This window comes from Portunus trituberculatus, chromosome 38 (assembly GCF_017591435.1).
Source record: "Portunus trituberculatus isolate SZX2019 chromosome 38, ASM1759143v1, whole genome shotgun sequence".
In the NCBI taxonomy this organism is placed as follows: domain Eukaryota; kingdom Metazoa; phylum Arthropoda; class Malacostraca; order Decapoda; family Portunidae; genus Portunus; species Portunus trituberculatus.
Window position 1 is genome coordinate 9,531,097 of NC_059292.1, and position 17,519 is coordinate 9,548,615.

The window sequence follows — 17,519 nt, forward strand, 5'->3', positions numbered from 1 at the left end:
AACATTTGTGCCAAAGAGGCTGTTTGATTGATTGATGTGGTCATAAGGGTCGAGACGCAAAACGAGTAACGTACTATGATTACATTAGCAAAGTCAAGATGCCACTTGTCTTACACCATGCACACACATTTACGAAACAACTTACTATTTTCATAATTATGAACAACACTTTCGTCATCCACAAACACCAAACAAAGAACTTATAATAAACTTAGTCAGAGCGGATATGCTAACACTCTACCATTCACACTACGAGGGAATAATATATTTTCAACTTATATATGTATGTCGTAACTCCGCTCCTTCTGTATCACCCTACTCCATTATCTCACCCATCATCCACTTTGAATATCTTGCCAACTCCTTTACTAACATCCACCCATGCACGGTCTAGTAACCATGAAACGACAATCTGACATTATCCTCTTCTCCCCCACCACCCCCATCACGCCATTCCTACTCTTCCTCCACAAGGGTTTCCCCGGGTAACACAATGGCTCGGGGCGGTGTTCACCGGAACCTCGTCATAACAAACGTCAGTGAGACACGAAAGCTATACTTACTATTAAGTGACTGAATTAATAACGATTAAGTATAGATAGAAAGAAATATTTTTCTCTTTACTTTACTTACACGCTCTGTTACAAAATAAACTAATGTCAGCAGTGCTCAATAATGAAAAAAATGAAAAGAAAATAGGAAAAGAAAATGGAAACCTGCCTCAGGTAAAACTGGAAACGAGGCATGCGCAGTCGGTCATCACACCACAGTTCACAAGGAAAGGAACAGCAGGAGAATGAAGACGGTCTTTCTCGTTTTACTGGCGGCCGCTCCAGCCTTGATACTCGGCCAGGGTAAGTTAATGCACCACTCCACTTGCAAACGTTTTGGAAGGACAGCAGGTTAAGGTGGGTCAAACTCAAGGAACACCTCCAGTAATGCTCCATAAACAACAACTGAACTTACGAGACGTAACATGGAGAAGCGTGGAAGTTTGTTGTGTAGTTAGCTGTGTGTGTAATACAATAATATTTTGTTTTTTATTCATATTGGAGCCTTACAATTGAAAATCCACTTCTGATAAACTAGCAAACATGCATCTTAGGTATACACCCAACCTTTAAGCAGTATACACCCAGCTCTATGGAAGTATCTTACAATTCGATACAATGAGTACCAGATGGCACCAGATGAACATAGTAAACTAAAGGCCCAGGATGGTCAGGCCACCCGTATGTATTTTTCTATTCAGAGTTTGTCTCTCCTGCCTGGTAGCGTGTCACAAATTCCGACATGCACCAGGTACCTAACGGTATTGTTTTACTTTAACATAAACAGCAGGTTGGTTTTCGTTACCCTTCTCATCTTAAAGACCTTCTTCTGATTAATTTGAACCCATACATACCCATCGCAAATTGTTATTTATTAACATATTTTAAGGTTAAACTCATTGCTATGTCAATGGTGGGAGGTGACGCACCACCACGTACGATGGACATAAAAAAAAGAATGTCACCCAGAAGTGAGCTCTTCATGTTATTGTAAAAAATTACCGTGCCTAACCACTGCTGGGCGAAAGATATCCCCAACGATTTCTACCTGACCTGGATCCTCCTTATACTGCGCTACCAGGTTGTGTGTGTGTGTGTGTGTGTGTGTGTGTGTGTGTGTGTGTGTAATAATAATAATAATAATAATAATAATAATAATAATAATAATAATAATAATAATAATAAACGGTTTACTTAAACAGAAGCAACTCGGGAGCTCAAAATATACATCTTACAGGGAGAAATATCCTAATATTACATACTTAAAATTAAGCACAAATACAGTGTTCTAAAGCTGAGTGTTTTGACTATTGTTAGTATTTTGTGTGTGTGTGTGTGTGTGTGTGTGTGTGTGTGTGTGTGTGTGTGTGTGTGTGTGTGTGTGTGAGAGAGAGAGAGAGAGAGAGAGAGAGAGAGAGAGAGAGAGAGAGAGAGAGAGAGAGAGAGAGTTTTTTGTGAAATAATCTTAAACTACATAAACTTTCCATTGCGTAGTCTTGTAACATTACCATTGTTTTCTTTTCATGTGATGTTAGTGAATTTCAACGTTATTGTTCTCTAGACATTCAACCTGCAAAGTTATGAACAGGCGATGAACACCCCTTGTCATCTCTCATCATGAAGTTGCAAGTATTACACCTACAATCCAGCTGACAAGAGAGGCAGTAACTTTCACACACTTCTGCCACATTTAACTTATTATTTCCTTTACTTTATTTTCATTTACTCGGTGCAATAGTTAATCTGACACTTGTTAATCATCAAAGTTAACTTGTTCATGCGTCACACACAAACAAACAAACAAACAAACACACACACACACACACACACACACACACACACACACGCACGCACGCACGCACGCACGCACACACACACACACACACACACACACACACACACACACACACACACACACACACACACACACGAGTGATGGCAGAGGTGGCAACTTGGAGACAGGTTAAAACAAAGAAGTTAGAGCAAAAACCAAAGGACATTACTAGTTATCACTTCTACATTCTTTCCAGTCTCTTCCTATATTATGTTGTGGTGGAAAAATGGCTTGTTTGTTGGCTGTGGTGCAGAGGGATGAAAGAGAAACAAAGAAAACAGGATGCACATTTCTCAGAATGAAAGTGACTAATATCATCAAAGAAATTTAACTTTAGTTTCTTTTATGAATTCAATTTTCTTCGTCTTTCTCGTCATTTCAAAATTCACAAGTTTTACTCCTTACACAAATTATGATGATCATTCTCCACAGCCTGTTTCCTTCACCAACCACCAGTTCCTTACCACAATTCTAAGATGGCCAGAACAATGCACTTTACCCTTGAAGAGAAGGCACCGTTGAGATCATCTTTGTTTCCTTGCCAGAGGTTGGTGACTCATGCTCAACGGATTCCGGAGAGTCCGGCACGTGCACAAATCTCCAGCAGTGCCCCAGCCTACATGACACGTTCCGTACCCAGAAACCGGTCATCTGTGGCTTCGAGAGTGTAGTTCCTATTGTGTGCTGTCCCTCTACGGGAGGTAAGTCAGATTGCCTGTTCCACACACACACACACACACACACACACACACACACACACACACACACACACACACACACACACACACACACGGCATATCATCAATTTGATTTTTTTTTCCTTTCAGGTGTTACTCCCCAGAATACGAATGTCACTCCTTCCCCCGCCAGCTTCGACATCTCGTCTCCCCCGATCAGCTTTGGTACGTATATTTGGCGTCAAGCTTGCCAGATATCTGCCTCTCATCTCTTGTTGTTCCGATGCTGCCCTGGTATCTTCTTGATAGGTTTGTTACGAAGAGAAAACCTTGGTGTACTGCAAGACTTGTCCAATAGGTCGTGGTAATTTTCAGTTATCATTATATCACTGTTAAATTTAGTCACCGGAACTTAGTTGTCTGTTTCTCAATTGGCCAATGTCTATTTTTTTTCTTTTAATTAAAGCAAAAGTAATCTCTGGAAATAAGTAATGGGCGTTGTTGATGATGCTACACTGCTATTCCTTAATTAAAAAACATGATTTTTTTTCGTATCAGAGTGCGGCATCAGTAGACCACGTAACGTTAGAATACCTGAGGCTTCTTTCCGTCGGCGCCGGAGGTCAAGCAGTCACTCCCTCCTCACCGGTGATGTGGCAAGAAGTAAACGTTTTGTGGTCGGTGGTAGAAATTCCAAGGTCGACGCCTGGCCCTGGATGGTAAGCACGGAAGTGTGAGTGGGAAATATTCATTCACCAATATTTCATATCCCTGAAACATTCTTTCATGCTTACTTTCCCTTCCCTTTCTCGGCTTTCTTTCTTGATGCACATAGTTTTTTTTTTCATTAGTTTTCTGTGTTGCATACTCTTTTCTTCCTCTTCCTTTTCCTTTAAATATATCATCTCCTTCCTTATCTCCCACTTTTTTTATGTACACTTTCTCTTATTTTTCTTTCCTTTTTCTTGATGGACATTATCTTTCATCTCTTTTCTTTCTCTTCACTCAGGCTCTACTCGGAAAGCGCAGTGCCGATAGAAACACTTGGTTCTGTGGCGGAGTGTTGATCAACGATCAGTGGGTCCTGTCAGCTCTCCATTGTTTCTTCGACTTGTGAGTGGGCTGGGTTGGGTTCTGAAGTGCGAAAAACAGAAAAAATGCACTCACGCACGGACACATACACACACACACACACACACACACACACACACACACACACACACACACACACACACACACACACACACACACACCGCGTAGTGTAGTGGTTAGCACGCTCGACTCACAATCGAGAGGGCCGGGTTCGAGTCCCGGCGCAGCGAGGCAAATGGGCAAGCCTCTTAATGTGTGGCCCCCGTTCACCTAGCAGTAAATAGGTACCGGATGGAACTCGAGGGGTTGTGGCCTCGCTTTCCCGGTGTGTGGAGTGTGTTGTGGTCTCAGTCCTACCCGAAGATCGGTTTATGAGCTCTGAGCTCGCCCCGTAATGGGGAAGACTGGCTGGGTGACCAGCAGACAGCCGTGGTGAATTACACACACACACACACACACACACACACACACACACACACACACAAGTATACATACACACACACACACACGAGAGAGAGAGAGAGAGAGAGAGAGAGAGAGAGAGAGAGAGAGAGAGAGAGAGAGAGAGAGAGAGAAAGTAAGCAAAATTTAATTTTTTCAGCACGGCCGATGTGGTGCGCTTTGGTGAACACGATTACAACGACAATGGAGATGGGGCCAATCACCAGGACGTCAATGTGGCCGATGTAGTGCTTTACCCTGACTTCAAGCACGGTACAGGCTACCATGACCTGGCCCTCCTCAAGCTCGAGACCAAGGTCACAATACAGGTCAGGCCTCACCAGTTGAAAATAATTAGATACAGTATGCATCGTTTGGTGCTGCTGGTTCACTGTTTCTATTCTTCCTTCACCACCTTTTCCACTCTACCTGTTTCTTCTCTCTCTCTCTCTCTCTCTCTCTCTCTCTCTCTATCCAAAATATTATTAACTTTGGCAAAATGCTCAAGGCTGCAGTATTCATTTTATAATTGTTGTAATGCATAAAAACTAGATGGTGAAAGATCACGTTTAATATTGCTGCTTTATTTATCAAAGGTCCACCTTCCTATTGTTATATACATTTTCTTTATTTTTTGTTATTTAGAATGAATCCGTGAGCAGCAATGTTACATGAAAGACAAGGGAAAGCAATAGAGACTGCGCTGTTCAGTTAACAGTATTCACAGAAAACGTGTCGGTGGATTTTGTGGAGACGAGACCTCAGTCTAGAAATTCTTCTCCACGCTAGGTAGCTCAGCCTTGCTCTGTCTCGATAAACATAAATGATGAATTTATTTATTTATTTATTTATTTATCTATTTTTGCAGAGGTTATTGACTATTCTGCGTCTAAAGATACAACGGGTATTTCCATATTGGATGAAATCCTTAGACCTTCCTATTTATTCCTAGTTCCCCCGACATGAATGCACAAATAGATACACGGACATCAATAATAAATGTCTCTAATCTAAACTAGTGCTGTGCTTCAAATAAATGTATCTGTGACACTTCCAACTATATCACTCTCTTCACATTTGTGATCTAGAATGTCATTCTTGAATATCATCGTTACTGAATTCGTATCATAGGGTAGGCGAGGCGACGCGCACCCCGGCCTATGCCACGCATGATTGATTGATTGATTGATTAAATTCATATCAATATTTACTTTTCTTTGTGTACATGCAAAGTGATCTGAAGTAGTCTTATTTATGTATGTGTTTCTATAACTTTAAAAAAAATTAGTCTTCTTTCGAGTCACATAATCTAGTTATGGTTTATGAAAGCCGTACAAAGTGATTTACTTTATTTGGTGTATTTTTCTAATACTTAATTAATCATAAAAATTGGTTAGTTATCGAATACCTCTCCCGAGTTGTGTTTGCTCTTTCGCTTCATTTGAATCAAACATCGCACTGATACTACTTTCGAACACATTACTACCTTCTGTAAACAGGAAGCTTATGAACATTTTTTTTTGTCTTTCCCTTTGTCTTGAATAGATGTACCGCAGGATTTTTCTTAAACTTACATTGTACAAAACAAGTTCACAAGCATTCTAACGAAATTTACTTGAAAATTTTTCGTATAGATATCTCAAACATATTTCAATGGGAGAAGGAATAAATCGTCTTAGCTTACTGCGCTGCCATCGTTTAGTATCATATGATAATATTACTATAGTATCTTGCCACTATCTACAAATGCGTGATTTGCTTTACTAGAGGTCCATTAGGCCTGTGTGTCTTCCTTGGGGGACGGAGAGTGAAAAGAACATTACTGGCGAGATGGCAACACTCACTGGTTGGGGCGACACATCATTCGGTATGTATACTCGTGAATATGAAAATACATTGACTTTGTGATTAAGTATTTTTACAATATTTTCTTACTTGTGTAAGAGTAAGTTTTTAGAAATCCGAAAACATGGTGTAACGTTCCTTTAATAGGTGGATTTCCCAGTTCTGTTCTACAAGAGGTTGACCTGGTGATGTTCCCATCTGCCCAATGTGACCGCAGTTACTCCAGTCTGCCCCATTATGCAGACACTTGGCCACAAGGCATCGGCCAGGAGACTTTGTGCGCCGGAGATCCTGCAGGAGGGCGGGACGCTTGTCAGGTAATGGTGTCACCTGTATGACATCAAAAGTAACTGAATAGTGTTAACAAAGTCTCTTTAGCTGCTGTGGCTGCTCAGTCTTGGTTCTGATTTCCTATAAAAGCTAAGGTTCTCATGTTACATTACTTTTTCCTTAGGGTGACTCTGGCGGACCTCTGGTGTCTGAAGACGCCAATGAACGCTTCGTGTTAGCGGGCATCGTGTCACGGGGGTATGGCTGTGGCCATGAAGACTACCCAGGATTGTATGCCAATATCCGCCACCCGGCTTACCTCGCCTGGATCAAGGAGGTTGCATTCAGCAGTCCCTGAGCCCCACTGCCACACTTTTTCTTCAGTTTTTAAAATTTTTTAAATATTATATATATATATATATATATATATATATATATATATATATATATATATATATATATATATATATATATATATATATATATATATATATATATATATATATATATATATATATATATATATATATATATCTTATTCTTTTTAAATGATATTGTCGAATTAAGTAAAAGGTTGAAGGTAATGATACAATAAAAACATTGATTGTAGACTAGAGAGGTAGTATGGAAAGAGTAGGCTAGGAAATGAGGTAACATATCTTAAAGAGGATCATGTTTTCAAGATAAATGAGGTGAGATCCCCCTAAGTTCAGCACTTCCAAATGAAAACAAGAAAGGCTGAATACAAAAGTATACTTTTATATTGATATATATGAAAAAACACAAAATAAATTATAATAAATATAAATCTTTCTTTATGTTTCCAATTTTTACCGAATGAAAATTAAATGGAACAGTTTTGCATCAAACAGAAACAAGAAAGGTGTGCATGAGGTGACTCCCTACCTACATAAAAAAAAAAAAAAAAAAAAAAATCCAGCAGTTTGACTTCTTTAAGATGATGCTGTGTTGCGAGAAACATGTAATAAAAGATGTTACAGTCTTTAGCATTACCGTTATTCAGTCCAGCACTAGTGTCTTCTTCATGAAAAACTGTTACTGTTTTCATGTTCGCCTCTGATTATCATGGGGTTTGTTATTTCCTGCGATATGTAAAACAGGAGTCTCCATGGAAATGATAAAACCGTTTTCGAGATAATCTGTGGACCAACAAACAAACAGACAGTTTCCTAGCTTTATTTTGATCATAAGAGGCAATATCAATTTATCTGTGTCTGCTACTTTTTTTTTTGTTTGCTTGTCTTTCTGTCACTCCTAATCAATAAGCAGCTTTAACCATCAAAAGATTGTAGAGGATATCAGGTGGAATACGAAAACGTATTTCATACATTACTAACATTTCGTATCAATATAATGCGTGGAAACGCTTAGTTCCTCCATATTTTGGAACAAACATAATGCACATAATTGGATATACGAAAGGGCGTTCCTGTCAGAAGGAAGGATAACTTCATACCAGAGTGACATAACAACCCTTTGATTGACTGCATCTATTTGTTTTACTCCTTTCTCCTGGAGGAGAAGAGAAAGGGTGAATAGGGAAAGGCTAGAAAGAAGAATTGTGTTTTTGGAACTGTGAGCATGATTGTCACTTTGTGCCTGGGAAGAATAGACTGAACTGCACTACGAGTATTTGCGTTCACGACCTAATGTTTTGTAAAATAAATGTGCACAAGAGTCAGCAAAAACATCATATGGTTTGTCATTTAGAAGGAAATACTTTCATATAAATAAGTTTTCAAAATGTGTGTAGCTGAAAGATGACGCAATCCCTGAAATTGCGCAGAATAATGTTTGCGCAAGAAACACGACCTTGAGGCACAACGCAGGGAAAAGCGTAAGGGAAGCTTAACTTGAGTGGGAGTGGGAAAGGAGTGCTGAAGTAAAATCCTTTTTTTCCCACCTACTATCGTTATCACTCAAGATAAGAGAATGAAAAAAAACCTCTATATTTTGATGGTTGGGATGGTTGGGATTTCATTGTCTCGTGATGGCGTGAGTACTCATGCCTACAAATTCTCCAATTGCTTATTGATGTATATTTAGTGTTAATGTGTTCCTTTGATTTAGTTTCGTGTACGATATAAGACGTATGATCTTTAATACTATTCCTTTTCACAGGTATATCATAAATTTACACGCAGGACAATCGCAAAAAAATATACAAAAATAATCAGAAAGGGCAACGTAAGTTAGATGCCAAGAAAAAGACGAATTGAAAACTGCTATGGACATTCCAGTTGTGAGGAGGCGAGTAAGGAGGATGGAGCGTACTACGTTGCTGTTACTACTTGCCTTGTTTATTGCCGCAGGTGAGTCCCAGATCTAGATCACCGCTACCTGTGTATGCCTGAGTAAGGTCTTGGTGCCACAGATCTCGACAGTAACATTATTAATAATCAATATAAACTTTGATTTGTCTATCGACCGTCCAGTGATTATTTCAAGCCACGGAGTTACATTCCAAGTTACTTAAAATATTAGCCTCGTACTCTCTCTCTCTCTCTCTCTCTCTCTCTCTCTCTCTCATTTTTATTTTTAATATCATCCGCAAATCAGCAGAAGAAAAATGACAAGCTATGCTAACTGAACACAGCTCAGGTGTTGGAAATTCAGACACTTGCACTATATCTTCACAGGAGTGTCGCTTGACATAAACGGAAACGTCTGACCAAGTAATATTTTCCCAGCCTTCTGATCCATCATGAGCAAGACATGTGACAAATGAAAAAAAAAAAAAAACTTCCTTCAGAAATCAGGCTTGGAGAAGGTGGAGTATAGGAAGGGCCGAAAGTGGCAAGGAAGCTTCACATGTTAGAAATGAGCTTAAGTTTGAATACCACTAAAATATGGAATCTGAAAAGAAGGAGAACTCAGATTACGTTTCTTTGTAAACCAGACAAGATGTTTCTGAAATCATTGTTCTATAGAACAATGATTTGATGGCAGCAGGCCATCACGTGGTAGTCGGCAATGTCTTCACTATATATATATATATATATATATATATATATATATATATATATATATATATATATATATATATATATATATATATATATATATATATATATATACACCGTTTGTGAAATTGCCCATTTCATGAAATGGGCAAACCCAATTCATGAAATGAACCTAACCTAACCTAACCTAACCCAATTCATGAAATGTGCAATGGAGTGGCCATTTCATGAAATGGTTAGGTTAGGTTAGGTTAGGTTCATTTCATGAATTGGGTTGCCATTTCATGAAATGGACAATTTCACAAACGGTGTATATATATATATATATATATATATATATATATATATATATATATATATATATATATATATATATATATATGAGTTGGTGTAGGAAACTCAGGAATCGCAGCAGTACTTTATTTCTTCTTCAGAGAAGAAGCCTTGTAGGCGAAACGTTAGAAAAATAAAGTATACCTGCGATTCCTTCATCATATATATATATATATATATATATATATATATATATATATATATATATATATATATATATATATATATATATATATATATATATATATATGAGAAAATCTAAAACGATCCCTTGGTTAAAAGTTGGTCTGGTGAGGTAAATTCCTTACATCTTTTTCTCTCACTCCTTCATTGTTTCTTTCACACACACACACACACACACACACACACACACACACACACACACACACACACACACACAGAGAGAGAGAGAGAGAGAGAGAGAGAGAGAGAGAGAGAGAGAGAGAGAGAGAGAGAGAGAGAGAGAGAGAGAGAGAGAGCGCTCTGGAGTGTCACTAGACGGGAATCAGTAACATGTTTGTTTTTGTCCTTTGTTTGTCAAGTATATCTGCCATCTTCAAAAGATACAGAGAGAGAGAGAGAGAGAGAGAGAGAGAGAGAGAGAGAGAGAGAGAGAGAGAGAGAGAGAGAGAGAGAGAGAGAGAGAGCTCTGTATCTTTTGAAGATGGTAGATATACATGACAAACAAATGACAAAAACATGTTACTGATTCCCGTCTAGTGACACACTCCAGAAATACTACTGCCAATCCATGATAATTACATCTCATTAGACAAATCCCACGGGAACAAACCATATAAACAAAACTTAGTGGGCTGAAAATCCTGCATTCCTACGGGCACTACATCGCAGCTCAAGACGTATTGTCAATATATGTATAATGTAAGAAAAAGATAGCCGCGTAAGATGACTCTACATCAGCATGATAAAGTTACCAATTGTTCCAACTGAAGAAAACTCATTAAAACGACATATGCATAAGAGAAATATAACATGAATAAATCATCATTTACACTGAAAATTATTAGGTCCAACTTTCATCAATGCCTAATAAAACTCATTTCACACAAGTATGAAGTGACAAGTAAGAAAAGTGAAATGTAACTTTCTTTTTCTTGCTAATGAGTCAAAAGTTTCCATCAGACCTCCTCACGATTCAACAACTTGCAATAAGCATTGCCTTTTGGCAGTGAATGAGTTATGAATAGTTAAAAATACTTTTTGTTACAGAGGCCAGCGCCATTATATATCCCGGCCAGCTGGACCACACTGAAGGGGATGAGTGTCCTATTGACTCCGGCAGAACAGGCACATGTTCCCGGTCATGTGGAAACTTCCTCCGCCAGGAGCAGCCTCCCAGATGTGGCATCAAAGATTCTGCTTTCCTCGTCTGTTGTGACAAAATACAAAGTGAGTATTACGTGATAAATAAAAAAAAATATAAATGAACAAACCACAATATAAATATAATATTCACAGGAGCAAAAATCAAAGCTCCATTGACGTATACACAGTACATATATGAGATTTTTATATCAATTATAGATAAGTGATCGCATGCTGATAAAATCGTATATTCATAGGGCGGCTACTTATCTATATCAGGATATCAACGTCATATGCGTAACATAAATCCTTATGAGTAAAGCGTTTATCCAGCGTTCAGCACAAACCATAACAGATCATGTAGTCATAGCTGATGTGATGACAAAAAGTATCACACATTAGGGATTCTGTGAGTTCTTGCTACGGGTAAGGATCTTCTCACTGAGTGTATAGGCAGACCATAACTGATGTTACGGCTTTACGGTGTATCACCGAAGTGTCGATAAAGGTTTATCATTGTGGGCCTTCAGAAGAAAATCTCTATTTAAATGCAGCATCATGGATTCAAACCCTATGGCGCTCGCTTCTTGGAATCAGTGAGTAATTTACCTAATGTCATTATTTCTTTGGAAGCCCGTAGAGCGGAACACCAGTGTAGACTGAAAAGTTTTGATACCAAAGAAAAACGTAAAGCGCAAGAATAGAATACACTGTTAAGACTGATCTTTCGTTCTCTGTCGTGTATGGTCTAGCTGGTTATTATGAATAAATAATTGATTAGACCGACTTTAATAGTTACTTGTACGAAAACCCGGTCTTGATTTTGGTCTGGTCATACGGCCTCTTCTTTAGAAACAGCTTTATAATGTATCACTTGACATGAGTGATTCATGGGGAAAAGGTTACGCTAACAAACACTCTCTTTTACAGTTCACAGTTCCCTGCCAATCACTGACGTAGCTCCTCCTGCAGTAACTTTCGGTAAGGGATAATGTAAAACAACTGTCGCTATCTTATAAGATAAAGAATTAAAGGATCATGTTTCATTATGTTATGGAAAATTTATTTACAGAATGTGGAAGAAATGCAAGAAATATGTTGACGTTATCATTCAGCTACGTGGGTGAGAAGAAAATTTATGTCGAACTTGAAGATTACGATCCCATTAAAAGTTACACTGAGAAGACAATACTGGAAAATGGTACAGAGATTGTGACGGAATACGAGGTTGGAGGCGTAGGGGGTGAGATGGCAGAGAAAAACGCGTGGCCTTGGATGGTAAGTAAAGAGACATATTTTGTCCATGCTTAGACTCAGTATCACTATATCAATTACAGACATCATGTCCGCATTGCATTTACAGGCCCTGGTTGGTGAGCGGAACGGTCACGGCATAAATTGGTTCTGTGGGGGGGTGCTGATCAACGAACAGTGGGTTCTCTCTGCCCTACACTGCTTCTTATACAAGTGAGTTTAATAGCATAAACAGAAAGAAGTAAACAAATAATGAATTGACAAATAAGTAAAACATTGAAAAAAAAATCTCCATCTTCAATTTTCAGGAAGGCTGAGACTGTTCGTCTTGGTGAACATAACTATAAAGACGACAACGACGGGGCACTTCACCAAGACTTTGACGTAGTAGAGACAGTTAATTATCCTGGGTATGCTTATCCGGAGGCATACCATGACCTGGCCTTGCTTAAATTGTCTTCGAGGGTGCATATACAGGTGTGTGTGTGTGTGTGTGTGTGTGTGTGTGTGTGTGTGTGTGTGTGTGTGTGTGTGTGTGTGAGAGAGAGAGAGAGAGAGAGAGAGAGAGAGAGAGAGAGAGAGAGAGAGAGAGCCCCTACGGAAAGAGTTCAGAGCTCATAGACCGATCTTCGGGTAGGACTGAGACCACAACACACTCCACACACCGGGAAAGCGAGGCCACAACCCCTTGAGTTACATCCCGTACCTATTTACTGCTAGGTGAATAGGGGCCACACATTAAGAGGCTTCCTCATTTGCTTCGTCGCTTCCCAGGACTAGAACCCGGACCCTCTCGGTTGTGTGCCGAGCGTGCTAACCACTACACTACCCGGTGTGTGTGTGTGTGTGTGTGTGTGTGTGTGTGTGTGTGTTTCACTGTTTGATCTGCTGCAGTCTCTGACGAGACAGCCAGACGTTACCCTACGGAATGAGCTCAGAGCTCATTATTTCCGATCTTCGGATAGGCCTGAGATCAGGCACACACCACACACCGGGACAACAAGGTCATAACTCCTCGATTTACATCCCGTACCTACTCACTGCTAGGTGAACAGGGGCTACCTGTGAAAGGAGACACACCCAAATATCTCCACCCGGCCGGGGAATCGAACCCCGCTCCTCTGGCTTGTGAAGCCAGCGCTCTAACCACTGAGCTACCGTGTGTGTGTGTGTGTGTGTGTGTGTGTGTGTGTGTGTGTGTGAGAGAGAGAGAGAGAGAGAGAGAGAGAGAGAGAGAGAGAGAGAGAGAGAGAGAGAGAGAGAGAGAGAGAGAGAGAGAGAGAGAGAGAGTTAAAATACAAGAATGATAGGCAATTACATTCATACTAGTTCATGTTCCTGTGCTTCATGTAGGTGTCATATCTATGGAGAATAACTATTAACCATTGGGAACACATTTTGCGAAATATGCGATTAAACAAATGTTGGAATATCGATTGGAACTTGTTTCCATAGTTATAACAAAGTTTCTGTGTGTGTCCTCAGGAGTTCATCAGCCCTGTGTGTCTCCCATGGGCAGCGGAGAGCGAGGTGGATATCACAGGACACCCAGCTACACTCACTGGCTATGGCGATACTGAATTTCGTACGTTAAAACTAACAATCTCATCTACAATTTCTATTAAAATAATACTCACTGTTTCAATAGAAATTGTAGAACAATGCTTCATGAGATTCACATCAACAGAAACATAATTTTACTAACAGACGTAATGAATTCTTTCAGAAGGAATACCAACCTCCTACTTGCAGGAAATCAACATGACAGTGTTTCCATCGGTCCAGTGTGACCGCAGCTACTCTAATTTGCTCCAATATGCAAACACCTGGCCTAAGGGCATCGGACAGGAGACACTGTGTGCTGGAGATCCTAATGGAGGACGAGACGCTTGCCAGGTAACCTTGCCACCAGACTGACCACTCAAGAGGTTGTTGTGACTGTTGGGTAAAACATTTGGTACTGCAATATCATAGTTCATAGCAAATTTCAGTAAGGGAGGCATGTTTTAGTCAAGAAGAGAGACGAAAAATTAAAACAACTGATGAAATGATCAAACTCTAAAGAAAGTGTCATACATAAGCACGAGGTGGTAAGACAAAGTTCACTCTTTTCAAGCGTTGCATAGAATATGTGCTTGACTGTTAATGGTCTCACCACATCAACTCAAACATAAATATGTCACAACTCCAATATTTTTGGAGCAGCAAGAAATCTTTGTTACCCGGCAAGGTGCAACACAGCATAAAGATGGAAGAAAAGAAAGAAAAGTCACTTTCACTTAACTTCAACTGTTAGAGAATGTTATATATGCAACAATTAATATTTACCTTCTTTGCTGGTAGCTTTGGTCAGTTGTTCTTTTATAGTAATTCTTCATTTTTTTTCATGTTTCGTGCCTACATCCGAATACTGACCACTTTTCCATCTCCTCCCTCTCATTTCTTTCTTTCATTACCATCTAGACTCCTAGAGTGTACACCATGAGCATATCGTTGTCATCTAATACTGATAACTAATTTGTCGGCCGGTAGTTTGTGTGTCTCCACTATGTTGGACATCACTACTATGATTCAACAGTTTGAAATATTGTTTTAAATTCTAGAATATCATTCCTACCACTAAATCTAGCTTGTTTTTCTTATTCGAAGTTTTACGTGAAAAAGTTTGCTTAGTTGTTTAACTGGTAATGTTATATTACTTTCTTATCATGCCTGACATAACTCACCGTTAACTTTGTGAAATATCCTCTTTGATTAACTTCAAAAATGATCAAACTTCTCTCAGGCGTGTTTTCAAAGATCTTTAACCACATCGCATTTCTGGCATATTTCCAAAAATACCTTACAACAATTCTCTTCCGGAAATGATTTATAAGGTAGTGAGAAATGTTCTCCATCACATATACTGTTACTGACAGTAGATTTACTTCATTTTTCAATCATAAGACAATCACTAGCTCCATATGCTTCAGCAGACACATGTGCCAGTTGGTTTCTTTTAATTAATATCATGACATTATGGCATTCAAGACTCACGACATCAATCTTCCACATGAATACCTGTTTGTGAAACGTGTTATGGAGTGAAATAACCTGACTTCTTCTTTACCGTGGCTACCAATTTAATTCTTATAATGTTCCTTCCTCAGGGTGACTCTGGTGGACCCCTCGTGACTCAAGACGCCCAAGGACGTTTCGTGCTGGCGGGAATCGTGTCACGAGGATACGGCTGTGGCCACAAGGATTACCCAGGATTGTACGTAAACATACGCCACAAGCCCTACCTCACCTGGATAAAAGAGATAGCGTTCACTTCCTTATGAGGATTATCTGAGAGAATCATGAACGCGAGACATCCAGGAGATGGTTGTAAATGAATCATAAATTAAATTGAGTGATATTAAAAAAGATAAAGACTCCAGTTAGATATTTTCTTTTTCTATAGTGAGCCTCTACTTTGCAGGAAGACCATTGCTAAGGAAGCTTCAGTTCATAATATGATTTTAAGTTTTGCATAACGTGTAACAACTTAGTTAGAAAAAAAAAAAATTAAACAAAGAGCAGGAAAAAACCAAGGCGCAAGGTCACTCATTAAGATATTGATACTGATATTTCAATTGTTCTCTATATATATATATATATATATATATATATATATATATATATATATATATATATATATATTTTTTTTTTTTTTATGTAGGGAAGAGGGCCAGCCAAGGGCCAAAAAAAAAAAAGGGTAAAAAAAAAGGTCAACTTGAGTGCTGGCTCTCTCTCTACAAAGAGGAAAAGCGTCAGCCAAAATTAGGGAGCAAATGCCTCGATACCTACCTCTTAAAAGAAGACGAGTCATAGGAAGTAGGATATACAGATGGAGGGAGGGAGTTCCAGAGTTTACCAGTGAAAGGGATGAATGAATGAGAGTACTGGTTAACTCTTGCGTCAGAGAGTTGGACAGAATAGGAATGAGAGGAAGGAGAAAGACTTGTGCAGCGAGGCCACAGGAAGAGGGGAGGCATACGGTTAGCAAGATCAGTAGAACAGTTATCATGAAAATAGCGATAAAAGATAGAAAGGGATGCAAAATTTGGCAGTAAGAAAGAGGCTGAAGACAGGTTGTCAGAAGAAGGGAGTTGATGAGACGAAAAGCTTTTGATTCCAAACTATCTAGAAAAACTGTGTGACTGGCACCCCCTCAACATGCGAAGAGTACTCCATACAGGGACAGATAACGGCCTTATACAAAGTAAGTAGTTGGAGGGGCGAGAAAAACTGGCGGAGACACCTCAGAAAGCCTTACTTAATAGAATTCGTTTTAGCAAGAGATGAGATGTGAAGTTTCTAGTTAAGATTATGAGTAAAGGACAGACCGAGGATATTCAGTGTGGAAGAGGGAGACAACTGAGTGTCATTGAAGAACAGGGAATAGTTGTCTGGAAGGTTGTGTCGAGTTGATAGATGGAGGAATTGAGTTTTTAAGACATGGTAAACTACTAGGTTTTCTCAGAAGTCAGGCTTTTTGTGGCGTCCCTGCGTAATCTGTTGACTTCCTGAAGGGTTGGTCGTCTCTGAAAGGACGTGGAAAGATGTAGGGTGGTATCATCAGCGTAGGAGTGGATAGGGGAAGAAGTTTGGTTAAGAAGGTCATTAATGAATAATAGAAAGAGAGTGGGTGACAAGACAGAACCCTGAGGAACTCCACTATCAATAGATTTAGGAAAAGAACAGTGGCCGTCTACCATAGCAGCAAGAGAACGGTCGGAAAGGAAACTTGAGATAAAGTTGTAGAGAGGACAGAAACTGTAGGAGAGCAGTTTTGAAATCAAAGCTTTATGCCAGACTCTATCAAAAATTTTTGACATGTCTAACGCTACAATAAAAAGTATTACCGAAATTTCTAAAAGAGGATGAC

At 39.3% G+C, this 17,519-nt stretch overlaps 2 protein-coding genes across 2 annotated transcripts; both read left to right on the plus strand.

Moving 5' to 3' along the window:
• Positions 1 to 708: 708 nt before the first annotated feature.
• LOC123514642 (venom protease-like) lies at positions 709 to 7,127 on the plus strand. Its single transcript, XM_045272629.1, has 9 exons — positions 709 to 854; positions 2,931 to 3,086; positions 3,213 to 3,287; positions 3,621 to 3,781; positions 4,072 to 4,175; positions 4,756 to 4,924; positions 6,363 to 6,462; positions 6,588 to 6,757; positions 6,895 to 7,127. The coding sequence occupies exons 1-9, from the start codon at positions 797 to 799 to the stop codon at positions 7,066 to 7,068; spliced, it is 1,167 nt and encodes a 388-aa protein (XP_045128564.1). The 5' UTR covers positions 709 to 796; the 3' UTR covers positions 7,069 to 7,127.
• A 1,767-nt stretch (positions 7,128 to 8,894) lies between these two features.
• Positions 8,895 to 16,028, plus strand: LOC123514643 (venom protease-like). Its single transcript, XM_045272630.1, has 9 exons — positions 8,895 to 9,043; positions 11,258 to 11,437; positions 12,284 to 12,334; positions 12,426 to 12,631; positions 12,717 to 12,820; positions 12,916 to 13,084; positions 14,093 to 14,192; positions 14,334 to 14,503; positions 15,757 to 16,028. The coding sequence occupies exons 1-9, from the start codon at positions 8,959 to 8,961 to the stop codon at positions 15,928 to 15,930; spliced, it is 1,239 nt and encodes a 412-aa protein (XP_045128565.1). The 5' UTR covers positions 8,895 to 8,958; the 3' UTR covers positions 15,931 to 16,028.
• Positions 16,029 to 17,519: the final 1,491 nt, after the last annotated feature.

Excerpts from the sequence above, each read along its gene's own strand:
- LOC123514643 (XM_045272630.1), top strand. The coding sequence starts at position 8,959 with ATGGACATTCCAGTTGTGAGGAGGCGAGTAAGGAGGATGGAGCGTACT. Across the intron at positions 11,438-12,283 it reads CTGTTGTGACAAAATACAAA|TTCACAGTTCCCTGCCAATC; the intron begins GTGAGTATTACG and ends TCTCTTTTACAG. Across the intron at positions 13,085-14,092 it reads CTTCGAGGGTGCATATACAG|GAGTTCATCAGCCCTGTGTG; the intron begins GTGTGTGTGTGT and ends GTGTGTCCTCAG.
- LOC123514642 (XM_045272629.1), top strand. The coding sequence starts at position 797 with ATGAAGACGGTCTTTCTCGTTTTACTGGCGGCCGCTCCAGCCTTGATA. Across the intron at positions 4,925-6,362 it reads AGACCAAGGTCACAATACAG|AGGTCCATTAGGCCTGTGTG; the intron begins GTCAGGCCTCAC and ends TTGCTTTACTAG. Across the intron at positions 6,463-6,587 it reads TTGGGGCGACACATCATTCG|GTGGATTTCCCAGTTCTGTT; the intron begins GTATGTATACTC and ends TTCCTTTAATAG.